General features: G+C 41.5%; 1 protein-coding gene across 1 annotated transcript in view; it reads left to right on the forward strand.

Moving 5' to 3' along the window:
- zbtb16a (zinc finger and BTB domain containing 16a) overlaps window positions 1–16,964 on the forward strand; it is a 132,377-nt gene that overhangs the window by 36,212 nt on the left and 79,201 nt on the right. The window contains exon 3 of the mRNA XM_070917742.1: window positions 15,909–16,006. Within this exon, the coding sequence (XP_070773843.1) occupies window positions 15,909–16,006 (98 nt within the window). The remainder of the gene's footprint in view (window positions 1–15,908; window positions 16,007–16,964) is intronic.

The following is a 16,964-nucleotide window of genomic DNA, read 5'->3' on the forward strand; positions in this document are numbered from 1 at the left end:
ACATATAATAATGTAAAAATAAATTGAATGGAAATTAAATGAATCACGTCTTGTGAGTTAGAGGAGGAGCAGCCTGCACTGTTAATAGAATCAGAATAAAGATGGAAAGTTTAAAGCTGCATTCATTAATTTGTGGCCAGTAGGGGGCAGAAAAACTCCAAAACAAGCTCGGAGACGGACACATTATTATCTAGTAAAGATTTCTGATCTTCATTCTCCTTTTAGCTGTGGTTTGGTCTCCACCACCATCTGGCTTTGTAGCTGCTCCACTCGCCATTCAGTTAGTCGCTAACTTTGTCTGCTGTTTGATGCTGCAGGTAGCTTGCAGTGGGTTTAACAGTGTTTTTTTTGCTTAAGCCAGCTGTGTACCAGAGAGAATCGCTAAATTAAACTTAAGTAAATATGTTAAACCGAAAAAAATAGCTAAAAGAGACAATTTTTTAATTGCTCTGCAAAGTTATGTGATCAAGACGAGTTGTCGGGGAAAAAACATTCCACAGTATTCTCCCCAATCGATAATTCAAACGTCACATTTTCAAGGTGTAAACTTCCCCCCTTCATTTAAGACTTTATGATTAGAATTAGGCCAATAAATCGCTCTCAGGATCAACAGTTTGAATCAGTTTGAATGAAAATGCTGCTGATTACAACAGTTGTCTGTCATCAGGACAAATTTCCAGGAAACAAACCATGTTGTCTTACCAAACACACTTTCTTTGGAACTAACAGGAGGCAGGTCGAATATTAAATGGAATAAACTCATGTGAACTGCCAGCATTGAAATTCTAAGTGGCAGGGAGACTTTTGCACTAAAAGTAAAGATTAAGTCGACACGACAAAGTTTCAGTCGAGAAATTGTTTCCACTTAAATCCCTGTTATTATTTGAAAGTAGTTTGCTGGCACCCAGACTGTAAATAGTTTACCCGGTGCAGTTTAGAGGGAAAAGGCAAAGTGAACTGTGAAAACCCAGCTGCAGCTCAGGGTGTGTGGCTCAGAACTGGCTGCTGGTGAATCCAACATTTTTAGCTTGTTGGAAGAAGAGGAGTGGCGAGCAACTCATTACCAAACCAAGGTACCATCGGGGAAGGGGGGGTGGGGGGGGTGGGCACACAGTGCTTTGGCCATTTCCTGACAGCTCGGTGTGATGACGTTCTTATTAAGATCAAGTCTTTCTTTATAATGAACACATGGACAGTGAAAGTGAGTGAGGCCGAATGAGAAAGGACAGCTTGTTCCCTCCCTTCTCCCCCCCCCCACCCTCCACACCCCCTGGTCGATTTGATTGGCATAATGAGGTGAAGGCTAGTTGGCACAAAGCTGCTCCGGGGGGCAAATGGAGACATTATTATTTTGTGTGTGTGTGTGTGTGTGTGTAAGAGGGTGTCTTGGCGATTCTCACCCAGGCCCCACTGGGCTATTAATTACCCTCTCTGTAACATGGCATCTGCTGAGACGGGGTGATAGAGCGAGCGCTGCCAACACGGGCATAGCTGCTCTCTCTCTGTCTCTTGTCTCCGTAGACCCCAGCTGCAGTCTCGCTCCGTGCTTATTGGATTCTATCTACATGTATGATTGATTCAGCACCTGAACTGTGCTTTTCATAACAAGCAGGCCGAACACACACACACACACACACACACACACACACACACCAGAGAAAAGCAGACACGCTAAGATTCCCTCTTTGTTCAAGTAGGTTGGGACATTTTCTGAGCAGCTGTTTGATTTGCTCTTCTGGAACAAAAAAAGGACAGAGTAAGGATAGTTTTCTTCTGCTAAAAGAAGTGGTTAGAGTGTGTGTTTGTCTGGGTTTGCCTTCTTGTACCTCTTAAAGCCACAGTTTTGATTCGATGGGAGCACAGACAACAAAATCATCCCTGTATTTCTTAAACGTCGGCTCTGGCAGACTCGCAGGTCCACCCTTGTTCACCTTTGACTAAGCTAAGCTATACTGAGAGATAGTAGGCTGCCAACTTTTCCAAATGTTGGCCTTTTAAGTATTACAAAGTTGCTATTAAATTGTGACATACATTTATGACATAAATGACTTATTTTTAAAGCAATATGACAGACAACCTACGCTATAGATAAGCACCTTGTAAATCTGTGCTATATTTGCATAATCTTTCGTTTGTGCAGTGTCTGACAGGCAGTTTGGTAATAGTAATGTTTCCAGGCTTCCTCCATGATGTCCCGTAATCACTTTTTGCCGTAGCTACCTCCAAGAACAGCAAGGCCACGTTCCCAGTATCTTTTTTTCAAGGAATTTTGGGGGATGTTATTGAACTGAAAAGCAGTTTAGGCCATTGTGGACACTGTTGCAAATCAGTGAGGAGGACTCATTTATGACAGTATTGGATTACATAAGTTTTTACCCTTATCACTTGCCCCTAGCAGTCAGGGATACACACACACTTGTTGTGCCTTGGTGAAAGGTCCTGTTTGTTGTTTAGCTCACCAGTCTTCCTCCCTGTCTGCCCCCACCCCCCCCAACCACCCCCACGCGTAGACACACACACACACACACACACAAGCGTCTGGTGAGTCACAGCATTAGCAGTCATATCGATTTCTTCCTTTATGCTTTCTCTAACCAGTTGTAAAGAAATGGTACCCCCCACCCCCCCCCCCACCCCACCCTCTCATGGCAGTCCAAACCACCACACCACACCAAAGTCATTGCAGCAATCCACAGAATAATAAATTGTCAAAATGATTGCATTATCCAATGTCATTACTTCACAAGTAGTGTAAAATGTTGTGTTATGTAATAGCTATAATGCACTCATTCAATTAGTTTTATTCATCCTACTGCTGCTGTCTGTTCACTGTTCCATATACAGAAACAATTCCTGCTCAATGTAACAGTTAAAATGATTTCATTCAAACGAAAGGACTTCCTACAGTTTCAACCCATTCCAAGGTGCATTAGTGTCACATTCGGACAAGTTAGTACATTATCTGTCAGATACTACATTATCAGTCGACGGTAGTGGTGTGTGATGTTTTCCTAGCCGGGGTCGGGGAAAGTCTGCTCTCGAGTGAAGGGAGCGACCCCGGCCTGACACCCAGACGCTACTATTTCAGTGTTCTAGCCCTCTGGCCAAAAAGCTGTCAGCACATATTTTATCCTTTCGCTCACACAGTATATTTTCTCCCTCGTTTCTTGCCGGAGCTCTTGTGTGATGTTCTCCTCTCCCTCTGTGTACATAGCAGTGACATTGACTGAATGCAAGGCGTCGATAGGTCCTTACAACGTCTTAAGTTGACAACAAGTTCAGTGTTTTAAAAGTAATTAAAATGTTCCTGTTTATGAAAGTTAACAATGTCTTGGTTTCACCCAAGTTTCTGTGCATAACTCGTTGTACTTAAGGAGAACAATGCATCCTATTCCTTTGCTAAACCCAGCAGGACATCGTGCTGCTTACCATTTCACCTGCTGGTGTTCTTTTTCTTATTCTGTTCATTTATAGTTTATATATATATATAAACTATATAGTTTTGTACTTAAATGTCGTGCCTGGCAGCCTTTAAAACCTCTAACATTTGCCTTTTGGAATCTCACTGTTTACCTGACGCATAAGTAACACTGACTTTTCTTTTCTACTTTCTTCATCACACCAACAAATCATTAACTGGGCTGCCAGCAGGTAGCATGGACTGGTCCAGCTCAACACAACACTGGTGAAATAAAAAAAGGGTGGGGGGGAGCCACCGATAGCTTTGTTATTAGCTATATTTCACACACACACAAACCCAAACTCTCACATGACCCTCCACTGTGCCGGGCAAAGGCACTGATTCAAGCTGACAGAAATTCTTGGCACAGACCGCCCACTCCATTCACTGGCTGCTGTTCAGCTGTCATACTCACTCGCTGAAGTTTTCTCCCTTTAATAGGGTGCTGCGCTGAGATGAAGGTACTAATATAAACTGTGGCGGTCATAGGCAATATGTTTATCCATAGTTAACAACACGTTTTAGGTCAGATATGATGAGACCGGAAGATGCTGCCTTGTGACAGCAGCAAAGAAGAGACATCAGGTATAAATAAGAACAGAGAGAGCTGTGGTTACATAAAATACACCAATGATTCCCAAAGTCAGGTTTAGGACCTCCAGGGAATATCACGGGGCTGCCAGAAATAGGAGCAATTGTCATGCTTCATTATCTTTTTGCTTCCTTTGAGTTAGCTTATTTTGTAGTAAGTCATATTTAATACAAATCTTTTCCCATAAGGGCAACACTTTATTTTATTTTGTGAAAGGAAAAGTGTGGATCACAGAGTTAGTATTGTGTGCTCAATTGACTGTGTAGGAGTGGGACTACACATTGGCTTGACGCTCATTCTATTCAGTATTTAAAATGTATAAGTCTTGATTCGAGTCCCCCATGAATGTAATTTACAAGATTTTAGTATAAATCTTTAAAAAGGATTAAGCGATAAAAAATGTCCATCAGTTAATATCCTCAACTGTAATGGGTTAATCAACTAATTAGGGTTAAGAGTATTTGTATAAAAAAACAAGTATATGAATTTACAGCAAGTGCAAATGTTGCATATGTATGTAACATATATATACTGTAAATTACAGAGAGTATAGTGTGTATAAATACACACTCTGTCTATACAAAGCTGTAAAGACCGTGTGTAACTACATAAAGTGCAAATCTAGGTAGAAGTGCTCTTTGGCCAGGAAAAGAAAACAAAAACACTCGTGCTATGGTACTATGATGTGTACAGGAATATACCAGAGTATTACGCAGTCTCACCCCCCACACACACTCACACACACACACACACACACACACTCTTTGAGATGAGAGCGACTTGTTTACTGCAGCCCCGCAGAGCTCCGGCTGGGGCTGTTTGGGATGCCCGTGGGTGCTGTGCAACTCTTGGAAGGCAGACGTGCGGTGAATGACAGTGCAGATGGCCTAGCGCCACCGCTGCCACCTGAACCTCCCCAACCCCCCCCGACACACACACACACACACACACAGGTTCCCGAGGTCAGACAAATCAAAACAACCTGCCTGCGGCCATCTCAAGTGTCAAAATAAGTCCCTGCAATCTTACCTTTTTTCTTTGTAAACACTTTTATTTTGCTCAGCATAGATACAGTCATTCCTGCTAATAATCTCATCTGTGTTATCTTCAATGGATAGACACAAAAAAGCCAAACACACACACACACACACACACAAACACACTGGCCTGCCACTATCTTTTTCCCAGAATGTGATCTGTCCGGCGTTACAAGGCGTACAGTAAATCAATCCCAGAGGCATTGCATAATAGTTTGAGAGCTGTGTCCAAATACCAAAATAATCACCTTGTCAACTGGTCTGCTCTGGCTCGCGCTGGCTACAAATAATAAAATCACAAGGTCTCACTGCCGTTTCCAGACAAACAAGAGTGTTTACACTGAGCAGCATTATGAAGTTGGGACACCGCTGTCAGCGAAATATTGACAGTGAGCCAGTATTTCCTGAGATAAGAGACATCTGGTCAACAGTAGTAGTCATAATTATAGAGTAATCACATGTCATGTGCATGCACTTCTCCATATTCATATAGCCTACTTATTCAGATGTTTAATCATGTTTTTACTCTACACTTTTTACATTTTTATGATGCACAAGTCTCTGTGTCTCCGCTCTGTTTCAGAAAGCATCTTTGTACATCTTTGAAATGTGAAATTCTACAGCTTTTACAACAATATGAACTATAAATCTGTTATCAGACTGTGCAACTTTATGGGCAGAATAAAACAATGCAGGAGGAAATGTGAGACTCTGATCAGTGAAGTTAGGGTGTGTATTCACCGGCCCTTGCTTTTACAGTATTGCTAAATCCCACTGTGCTCTTCCTGTGGAAATATATTCCTCAAAGTAAAATGTTTTTTTGACTTTTGTCTGTTTTCACATTAAGCCTTTTGGATTCTCCCTTTGCTATTAACTGCCACAGCAAAGACAAAACTTCTCACCAAGGTCAAAGTTTGATCCAGGGTCATCTAATCTAATCTGAACTCTTTCTCCACTCACGTACTCCCCGCTACTATCTGCATTTAAGCGCTTTTTTTGTGAGTGCTGTGCCATCACACAGGTTGTTGTTGTCGTCGTTCTTGTTGCGAAATGCAGCTTTTATTGATGTAACAGGTGCTTAGCTCGACTGTGGCAGTCAAAATAACACATCTCCTCCTCTGTTTGGCTTTCAGAATGGAAGCTAAACTTAGACATCTTTGAGGTTTTTCTGTCACTTGATGGAAGGTGATGCCACTGCATAATGCATGAGGAGAGAGGGAAGACTTCGTCTGGCTGCTTTTTATAGACCACCAAAGCTCTGCTGCTGCACACACACAAACGCACACACGCAGGAGCCAAACGTCTCACTCGATGCGATGTAACCTCTCACAGATCAAGAAAGCAGGAGCAGAGGAAAAACAGGAATCCAGCAAACTGGCAACATTGTCGAGAATAAAAAAAAAAAAAGAAAGAAACAACAAGACGAAACACAAAATGTTGACGTGCTATTTTCAGATGGCAGGGGCTTTTGATGCACCAACCAAAAGAGAGGCAGGGGGAAGCGGGGCTGGTGTTTGTCTCAGAGATGGGCTTTAACAGAAATACTTTATATGTGTGATCTTACACGCTCTCCCTCGTCTTTGTTCCCACCGTTCCAACACTTCAGTGGAAGTGTCTTTAGGTCTAGTTAAAATGAGAAAACAGAGTCATCATGCAAGGGGGGAACTGGGGATGTCAAATTATTTGCAGGCAAAGCCGAGCTTCTACTTTTGATTACAGACTTTGCAAACACCATTTGCTGCCCTCAAAAGTGTGGAGCTATTTTCTCCTTATCCCTCTAATCCTTATTTAACCAGGCTGGTTGACTAAGAGCACACTGTCATTTATAGTAATAACCTGGGGGAGAAACTGCAGGGAGCTGCATGTATACACGCTCACACCTGTGTGCTGCCCAGCACCACCACGTAGTGACGGACCAGACTCACTCTGCTAACTCACAGTTCATCTGTTCATCATGTTGTTTGGGCCAAGGTTATCAATTACAGATTTCTTGTAAAGGTTGTTTATTCATTGTTCAAATTCTAAAACTTCCGTGTCTCTCATTTCTCAGTTAGGTGGCTGATAACCATCTTAACACTTGCATGTGGGTTCTTCCAGCAGCAGCAGCAGCAGCAGCACCCTACTGTTGTGAACTGTTTTTGTGTTCTATTTCCAGTTTGTTCGATCTTGTGATTCAGTTCAGTTCACTCACCCACAGGAACTGCTCTCTTTGAATGATTTGTTCTTAAGTAGGCCGCTGAGAAGTTCGAAGACAACGCCCTTAGTATTTGGGGTTTCAGTGTTTCACCAAGGGCGTCTTTGATTCATTTTCTCCAGTAAAATTTGCCCCTGCCAGCCTGGGGATTTGAGCTGAAACCTCTGGGTCATATTCTCTCTTCATTGTCACCTTTTATTGAATAACAGGACTTTGTCAAATGGGGAAAGCACTTCACACTGAGTGGAACTGTAGCAGAGAGGTTGAAATGGCTTCCTGAGTAACGCTGGGGGTATTAGAGAGTGAATCCTACCTTCTAAGCTTTGAAGGAGTCCGGGTATCTAACTGGGATTAGTTTGAAATAGTGTCTTACTGCCCAGGAAGCACAATTAGAAGTTCCTTGGATTATTCCCCTTCTAATACCTGAGAAGCCAGACTCTTCCAGCCGTATGTGCTTAGGTAGCGATCAAGCCTGGGTGGTGGTAATTAGTGCAAATAGAAACGTATACTTTTCTTTTTGTTTGTGACTGTTTTCACGACACCGCTGTGACACAAAACCTGTACTACTCACGTAATTGAATTAATGTTAAGACTTCAGTAAACTTATTTTGAACAAAGCTGAGAAGAGACGCAGCCTCTGCCCTGAATTTATCGAGCCTGATCTCACAGAAATGTGGTTTTGAGCATGGAGGTTCATTCTTGACCTTAGCAACACATATCAGTGATAGAATATTCTAAACTCAAGGTTTTTTCATCATTCCTTATGGATAAAGAAAATAAAATCATTTCAGAGAACCATTAAACATTGTGAATGAGCCAATTTTATTTTTATTTTTGTAAAAGTCATAATAAAAGTCGGAATGGATAAATGAAACCTGCGATTTTTTTTCCAGTCGTCCATGTCTGAAAGGGGTTTAGAGGCCTTGAGAACATGCTGGCATTTTAAATGCAGTCTTAATTCTCCATTTTAAAGGGAATCTTATTATTACTAATACAAAACTAAGAAATACTCAGTATATTATAACTCATCCATCTCCATCCCAGATCTCATTCATCCTCTTGTTGTTTAAAGCAAGTAGCAGGGAGTAGGGACACATGTGGACGGGAAGCAAGTGACTTATTGTAAATGTGGTCTTTAGACACACAAAATGCTGCATGTAGCGCCTTTAAGCTACATGTAACGCCATTAGGAGTTTGTGCAATACATTAATTAGTACTGTAGGTTAGGACACCTCTTGTGGGCTAACTGAGACATGACTGATTGGATTTTAATGAAACTTGCGGATATCATTAATCTAGCTTCTTGCAGCCAGCTGTCAAAATTGCACTCATTATCAAAATTGCACTGATCAGATTTTGACGAAAGTTGAGAGAAGTGATATATCTCACTACCGCCGAAGGTTGGCGTCACAATTACAGGCGACACATATGTTCCTGATTGGCTGAGACAGGGACAAAGTCACTCAAGCAAGGAAACATGTTTGCTTTTGTTAATTTTTTTCATTGTTTTTATCCCAACAACGTGATATAGCTTCTTTTTTTTTTCTCCTGAGATGCCCTCGGGGCAAATTTGGGGGTGGTAGTGTCTGTGATATTATAAATAACACAGTGAGGATGAAAGGCAGTGGCACTCCCCCTCCCCATCCTTCTGTCTCTCCTCTTTTCCTCCTGCCCTGCTACTCATCTATGCTCAACACGAGTGCCTCTGCGTTTGCGTGTGTGGCTTGAATTTATATGAACGTCTCCCCGGCGGGGGACAACGGGGGCCAAGTCATTGATATGTGCAGGAGGACTCGGGATAAACAGCCCACGCCGACCGGTGTTACGCCAGCCTGCCTGATACATTTTGATTGAGCAAAGACAGAGGGGTGGGGTGAGGGTGGTAGGGCAATGGAATTGGGGAGGCTTAAAAGCAGGGATAAAATGACAGAAAATAAGCTTTTTTTTCACCTGCTTCTCCAGCCTGCCACAAAATGGACCCATGTAAATGTTAAAAACCACACATGGTGCCTCCGTGGACGAGATACACGAGTGTCACTGAGCTTTGGAGGACGTCAACAAAGAGATGAGGTGCTATAATGTTTCCCACCCTTGTTTTATTTACCTCTAAACATAGGCTGCTGTTTAGTTACATCTGGAAATGATTTTCCTTTTGTTTTCTTCCTGATGATCCTGTTGTTTCATTGGACACCACCACCACTACTCCCCTCTCACCCTCTTACTTCTCCCACCATGTTTGTCTGTGTGACATGGTCAGCACCCTAATGGACTGGAAATTCATGTGGAAAAAAACCTCCCTTGTTCCTCCCCTTCGTCTCTCCCTGTCAGAAAACCAAAATAAGAGGTGGCGGCGGCACACTGCGCCACTTATGGCGACATTAGGATCAGCCACCAAAGTGTCACTGAATCGCCTCGTGCATCATTTTGCTTTTGTTCGCCGTGACAGGGAGTCGTGTGTGCGGCAATGGTCCTTTTCCACCCTGTGCTTTTATCCCCAAATGGATGTACCATTGGTTGGGCTCTTACTTCCAGAGTGCATTTATTCCACTTATACCATGGATCATTTTTAAAACTCAAGTCTTTTTATTGACCTGCGTTTGCTATTAACATCACGTTACATGATCTGTTACTGCCTCGCACTTTTGCTGGGTGATTGTTGCCAGCTTCTGTCCAGCTTCATTTAGTATACATACATTATTGATCACAGATGATATCTGAATAGTACAGTTTGTTAATAATCACATCTACAGCTGCATTAACATAGCCTAGTTAGCATTTTGGCAAATGAAAATTACAATCCAACAATTAAAGTAAATAAATAAATTCAGCAGTAATACCACATTGCCACAGCTTAATAATAACTTACAGCTAAGACACACTTAGCATGGCTTACTATGCTACCAACACACCTGAAGTCAGTCCAAACGTAAACTAACAAATTTAACTGTAAAGTGATACAACTTTACCTGCTTCTGGTGAGGTAAAATTCACAATGTGGTTGTATTTTATCCTTTTACACAAATTATAGCATGAAGTAATCTCATTCCTTCAACACACCCATATTTTTTTCATGTTTTATCATGTTTGTTTTTTTCCATATTGATTTTCGAAGACACAAAAGTGGCGATGCCGGTCCGTGGCATTTAAAAAATAATTGCTGCTCTTCAGCCTCTATGAAACTTGTTCCATCTCTTCACCACATCAGCACAAAGAGCTGAAGGTACCCTGTGTAAATTTGAACATTAGTGGAAACATTCATATGTTCGCCATGTTTGTTAGACCTTAAAGTTGCATTAACAGGCTGAAAACACAATATTGACTATTATCACCTTTTTATAAAGTTGTTTCTGCAAATGTGTTAGCAAAAAGTTGCTTATAGAGTAGCATTAGCATGCATTTGGAGTCATGTTTCAGTTTTCGCCAGCTAGTCGCTAACTTTATCTGTCATTTGGTGCTAGACAGGTAGCGTACAAATGCGCACATCAAAGCTTTTTCCTTGAAAACAGCTACATGCTTCCTGTTTTGATTGATGAGAGCAAAGTTTGTGGGCTAAAAAAACAAAATAATGTGTTTAAAAGGGGCTAAAAACCTACGTAGAGCGGATGATAAGAGTTTGATGATAATTTGTCTCGAAGAGTGACCCATTTTCCCGCTACACATAATCACTTAATCCATTGTCAATATGAAAATGTATATTAATGTAGCTCTAAGAATACACAGTGCACTTTGGAGAAGAAACGCTTTAAAAAGAGTAGGTTCAAATTTGTTCATCTTTTATGCTAAGCTAATAGCTCATGTGAAATATAAACATGCTCTCTCTTTTTATCGTCTCCAAATGTCTCAGACGCCCTCATGAGTTGCTCAGCACTACTTAAGTCCAAGCTCCATTCAGTGGCCGTCCTCTCCCCAATTATCAGTTCTTTTTCTTCTGACCAACTGAATTAATGAACAAACAGTCACACACACATACACACCACACAGCCTTTCTTCAATTTACCACCTCTTATCAATTGCCTCCCTTTATCTTTTAGTGTTTTCTTCTCTCCATCTTAACCCCCCCATTCCTCTCTCTCCAAAGCTTTTATTTACGAACATCGTTTCAGGTTGTTTTATAGCTCCCTTCAGGAACGGAGGATGGAGGAAAAAATGGAAAAATAAAAGATGAAAGGATAGATGAGGATGGAGCGCGATGCTCAAGGCTGCTGAGGGAGAAATAGATTTTAGGCAAGCAATGAGATGTAAGTGCAAGTCATCAAGCATGGCTCTGCTTGGCTTTTCTTTTTTGTCAAATAGTTTGGTGATAAAAAGTGGTGATGTGAGCTGAAGAGAGTTTTCAAGCAGAGTTATTTGATTTAATGAGGTTTGGCAGTAGTTCCAATGACCAATCATGTGAAATCTGGATGACTCAAAGCCATCAAAGGACCATGGAGGTGTTTGAGTTATTGTATTTGTTGCAGTGTGTAGAATAAGTAGATTACTTTATATTGACTTTTCTTAAAGGTGTCATATTACAAGTAGAGGGGCAGGTGGGAAGCTTGGGTCTTTATATCACCAAATGCAGTGCTAGTTATGATATATGGCCAGCCAAGTCCAGCGGCAAAATGGGGAAAAAAGTTCTGAATTACACGCGGCAAGCTGTTACGGCTCAATAACCCAGGTCTGTAATCGGCTCACATTTCAAACACACACACTGGCATACAGACAGCCCGTGGTTGGGCTGGGGTTTTTTTACGAGAAAGCACACCGCGCGAGGTGATCAGCATATGTTTTGTTGACATAAATTTAAAATTTATTGCCGTTGTCAAAAGTGACTGTTGGACAAAGTCGATTATTAACTGAGTAAATGGCCTGAGAGAGTTTTATGTGAACTTCCTTAATGGCTACAGTCAGTCTGTTTTAAATCACCTTCCCTCCCACCCTCCCTGAGCTCCCACCCACCACACACACACACACACTTCTCATCATCTATTTCAGAAGCACAACATGAAAGCAGACAGTTACGATGGGATTTTAGAGTGTGTGTGTGTGTGTGTGTGTGTGTGTGTGTGTGTGTGTGTGTGTGTGTGTGTGTGGAGAGATTTATCCGAGCTAAATCACTGAGCTGAGACAATATATTTAAGTATCCTTTTACATATCATTAAACCGTGCTGAAGCTGAATTACAGTGTATTATTAGCTCTGCTTAGGCACACAAAGCATTTCAAAGTGTATAAAATAGACTTATAAATGCTGACTGTTGTCTAATGTTGCATATCATTCTACTATATTTCATGAGAGTGTGTGTGTGTGTGTGCACCTTTTGTCTTTCTACAATTAAGTGTGTTTCAGAAATGGTGGGGGTCGAATCACATTCTCAAACACTCATCCCTTGACCTTGTGTGACCCTCACGGTCCACAGCGCTAGATAAACACACCAAAACTAGGGCTACATTTCTAATCATCTCTTTATTTCGGAAGAGTGGTAGAAATCTCAGATGTCAGATGCAAAAAAAACTGCCAATTAGCCAGTCAAGTCGGGCCAGGTGAAACTCAATGTTATCAAACTCAGCTGTGTTCTTGCCCCAGAGGATAAAAAAAAAATGTGGTCTGGTTCAAATGTGACCTATACAGGTACAGTCTTTGTGGGTGTGCACTGAGAATCGGCTCTGTTAGCAACACTCAGGCTAGCTTTTAGCCATTGTCACCAGCCAGAATTAGACCATTGTACTTAACCTGGTTTTGTGCATTATTCATCACGAGTCTGGCTTGAATCAAGCATGCCGGATATAAGCCGGTGCTGGACCAAGCCAGTTTGGCTGCCCCTCTTCAGCTTCATACCACTGCAATACAATTTGTACTTTAGCTACTGAAGCTGATATTATCATTGTGTGTCCGTTTTTTGATATGTTTCTTTCATTACTTTTCATTAAAAATTGCACTCGCACTTACTGTAGAGAAAAAGCTTCAGACCTTATTGACTAAATATTGTTAAATGCCCAAAGGAAGGGGACAGGCCTCTAAAAGTCTTGAAGCTTCCCTTTAACAGACTGAATTACTGGAACAGGTGCTGTTACCACTCTGGTGAACATCAAGTAATGTGCTGTTTCAGTGGGTAGTGCTAGCTATTGCAGTTAAATTTAACACACTCTCAGCTAGGGACATACACACCGCACTTTGCTCATCAACACTACATTTACGGTGAAAATACATGGCACTGCTTCCACTTCTAGTGGCCTTAATAAGTCCATCCATACCTTATCAGTGCTCTGTCTGGGGGGCACAATGGTCAGATTGAGGAGGGACACAAAAGGCCTTTGAAAGGCTTTGTGCTCTGTGTGTGTTGTGTTGTGGTTTACCGCTTGCGTGTGTTTTCCCCTTATCGGAGTGAAAGTGTGTGAGTACATCACCTATGATCCTTAAAGGAAAAGGCCCTGCTCCGGTCCTTTGTTCATTTTGTTTTTTGTTGGTGAATTTGTGTCATTCATGTGGATAAATTACATTTAAGACGTGTTTTCTCTCCCTGAAGTATCAGGGGCGCATGTCAGTCTTCAGAGTTACAATGTGAGGGCATTATTCCTGTGTGCCAATTCCAAGATTTGTCCAACTTATAAGTATAAGCAACATTTTGATGCTGTACTGTTACGCCTGTATGCTTTTGATTTAACACCACTAATTCAGATTTCTCTGCTGGTTATGAACGGGCGTTGTGGATAAAAGTAGGAAGTGGAAATGTTTCATTAAAGTGCATTACATCATGGTATAACTCCTTGATTTAATGTACCGTCACAGATTGATATCTGACAGTGTAAGAGTATTGACTCCTTTGTCAATTGTGTCATTCATCTCTGTGTTACTTTCTCTCCCTTTTTGGCTTTTCAAGAGTCCTTCTTTCCCTTTTGGGGGCGTTTGGCATTTATAGGGCCTTTTAATTACTCACTGCTTGCCAAAGGGCTGTCATTCTGCCTTTAGTTTGCAGGGTCTCTCCACTAACTCTAACCACTACAATGATTGTGACTTCTTCAACCCTCCCCCCTGCATTTTTTTTTTTTTACACTTCAGTTTTTTACCACCCTTCCTGTCAGGTTTCAAGGATGTTTTGCAGCAATTAATTGTCACTGACATCATACTGGACTTCATTGCTCAATTACTCCTGCAAGCATTCACCATAAGACGCGCTATAATCTCTCTCTGTCTGCCTCGGTCTCATCGCCGCTCTGTCTCTCCCTACCCCTCTCAAGGCACAAAAGAGAGCTGTAAATCAATTTGCATTCGACATCTGACATCAATCAGTCATGTTTTGGGAGAGTGGCACCACCTCCTCCTCTGCGGCTTTGTTGAGAGACGCTAAGATGGATGGCTGTCATCTCGCCCAAGTTGAGCAGATCTCTTATCAAGGGCATTGTTTCCCCAAGAATGCCTTGTTTTGTGTGCCAGAAGCATGCACACACCTGAGGATAGAATCGTGCACTTGTCCTGTGCAAATATGGGGCGTATTTCTTCAGCTTTGCGTTAAAGTGTTGAAAATGATTCACATTTAGAAACATGCTAATCAAACCGAAGCCTAATCGTTAGCTTAAAGAGTTATCAGTGGTGTTTCTCACCACTTTTCAGCATCTTGATTTAACCAGAACATTATCATCAAAAAGAAAAAGATGACACTTGTTTTCTGGAGCCTCACTGTGTGAAAGAGCAACAGTTTTGGAAGAATGTTGTAAATCTGAAACAGCACCAACTTGACAAACAATCATTACAATCATGTGTGTGTGTGTGTGTGTGTGTGTGTGTGTGTGTGTGTGTCTTTGTGTGCCTAACTCAAGGCGAGGTATTTGAAGTTCTCGGGAGGTTTAAGGCACTGTGGCAGTTGTTTGGCAATTCGTGTCACCTTAATTGCTTTAGAGCACTTTCAGATATCTCTCAAGAATAATATGCTTTGTACTGAGCCGTGGGGTCTTTGAGGATTTCGTAACAGAGAGAGTCGTGAGGCTAGACTTTCTGTTGTCAGATGTCATTTAGTTACCTAACCTTCAAGGCCTTTACCACATAATCAAATATTGAACCTTAGTCTTGTCTGACCTTGTACACTTAAACTATGTTACAGCCTAATGACTGTCCGTTTGGGGAAAAGACAATTCGATGCACATCAGATTTTGCTTCAAGCTGCACAACACCTTATAGTTTAGAGAGCAGTAATCAAAAACTGGCCCATAAATGGTTCATAACACTAAGTAGCTGTGTTTGCCTGAATAAATCATTCTATTTCACTTTATAGCTCCTTATCCATCTGCAGCACTTGAGATGTAGGGAGTTGATAATGCCTCTGCTTGAACAGCATCTTGTGATTTACAGCGCCATGTCATGGTCTGGTGCTCCCTGCAGAAGAATATGTGTGGTAGTCGGACGGCTTGTTACACTGATGGTTATTGTGATGTGCTGATGTTATGATTGATGGAGTGTGACATTTTCTCTCAAATTGAAACCTTTTGTTGTGCTGAAAGTCATTAGTTATGAGCTGGAGAAAAAAAAAGCCACTTTGTTACAGACACCAACATCTATTTTAGTGACATGCATGCATATCAAGCTTTGTCTGCTCCAAACAGTATTGTTTAAGTCCACACAGTGAAATGTTGGTTTTGCTCTTTGTCAACAGGAAGATGCACAGTGGAATGAAGACCTACGGCTGTGAGCTGTGTGGGAAGAGCTTCCTGGACAGCCTCCGTCTACGGATGCATTTGCTGTCTCATTCAGGTAAAGAAATCAAACAAACCCAAAACCCACAACCCCACACCATGATCACCGTTGAGCTAGCAGTGCCTCCTGTTTTCATTGCTGGGTTTACTGTTGAGTGTCGGGAGTGACTGATTAAACAATAGAGCATTCACTACTGCGATTCTATATAGTTACATTTTAGCATCATATGTAAAGTTTCACTACTGTCAAGGTAGAAAGATATGAAACCAAATTTAGTGAATCGTGAATCGAAATCTGCATTAAAATCCTAATGAATGTCAGAGGTTAGTAAGCTTAAAGGGCCATACCAATGGTTTTCATGTTCTAACCTATTTATTACAAATGATAAGATGTCTTACAACACTTTCCAAAGCATGCTGCAGATTTTTAGAATTGTTTTAAATGAGCTCTCATTCATTTTACTGTGGTTTTTAACTGTATTACGTTGTGAACAAAATAACCGGGTTACTTAAAAGAACCGGTATTCTCATCACCAGTGGTAGCTACAGTCCTGAACTTAACCAAGTTTTACTTCCCTGGAAGTTGTCCAAATAAATGCGCTAAACACTGGCATGGTCCTTTTTAAAGGGAGGGTGAATCTCTTTTTCTTGCAGATTTACAGAATACTCTTATACCCTGAAGCAAGGCCTGATTTAAGCTTTTACTTTTGCGTCCTTTGGTTAACAACCATTCACAGAAACAGGTTTTTACATGATATATGTATTTAAAGTAGATATCGACTTTTAAGTTTCTGCAGCCTGAGAGCTGAATAAAGGGATAACCTGCCTTACATATGCTTCATCTCTCTATAAATACGCTAGTTTTGAATATGTGAATGTGGAGCACAACCCAGTTTCAGTGATTTGTGGATTAAATAACTGCTCAGCCCAGTAATGCTGAGCAGCTCTGGGAAACTTAACCGAAGAGGTGCCTGCACATCGTCATCCTGTCATCCTACACCTCTGTGACATTAGAG

The sequence above is a fragment of the Enoplosus armatus genome, chromosome 13, assembly GCF_043641665.1.
Source record: "Enoplosus armatus isolate fEnoArm2 chromosome 13, fEnoArm2.hap1, whole genome shotgun sequence".
Lineage (NCBI taxonomy): Eukaryota > Metazoa > Chordata > Actinopteri > Centrarchiformes > Enoplosidae > Enoplosus > Enoplosus armatus.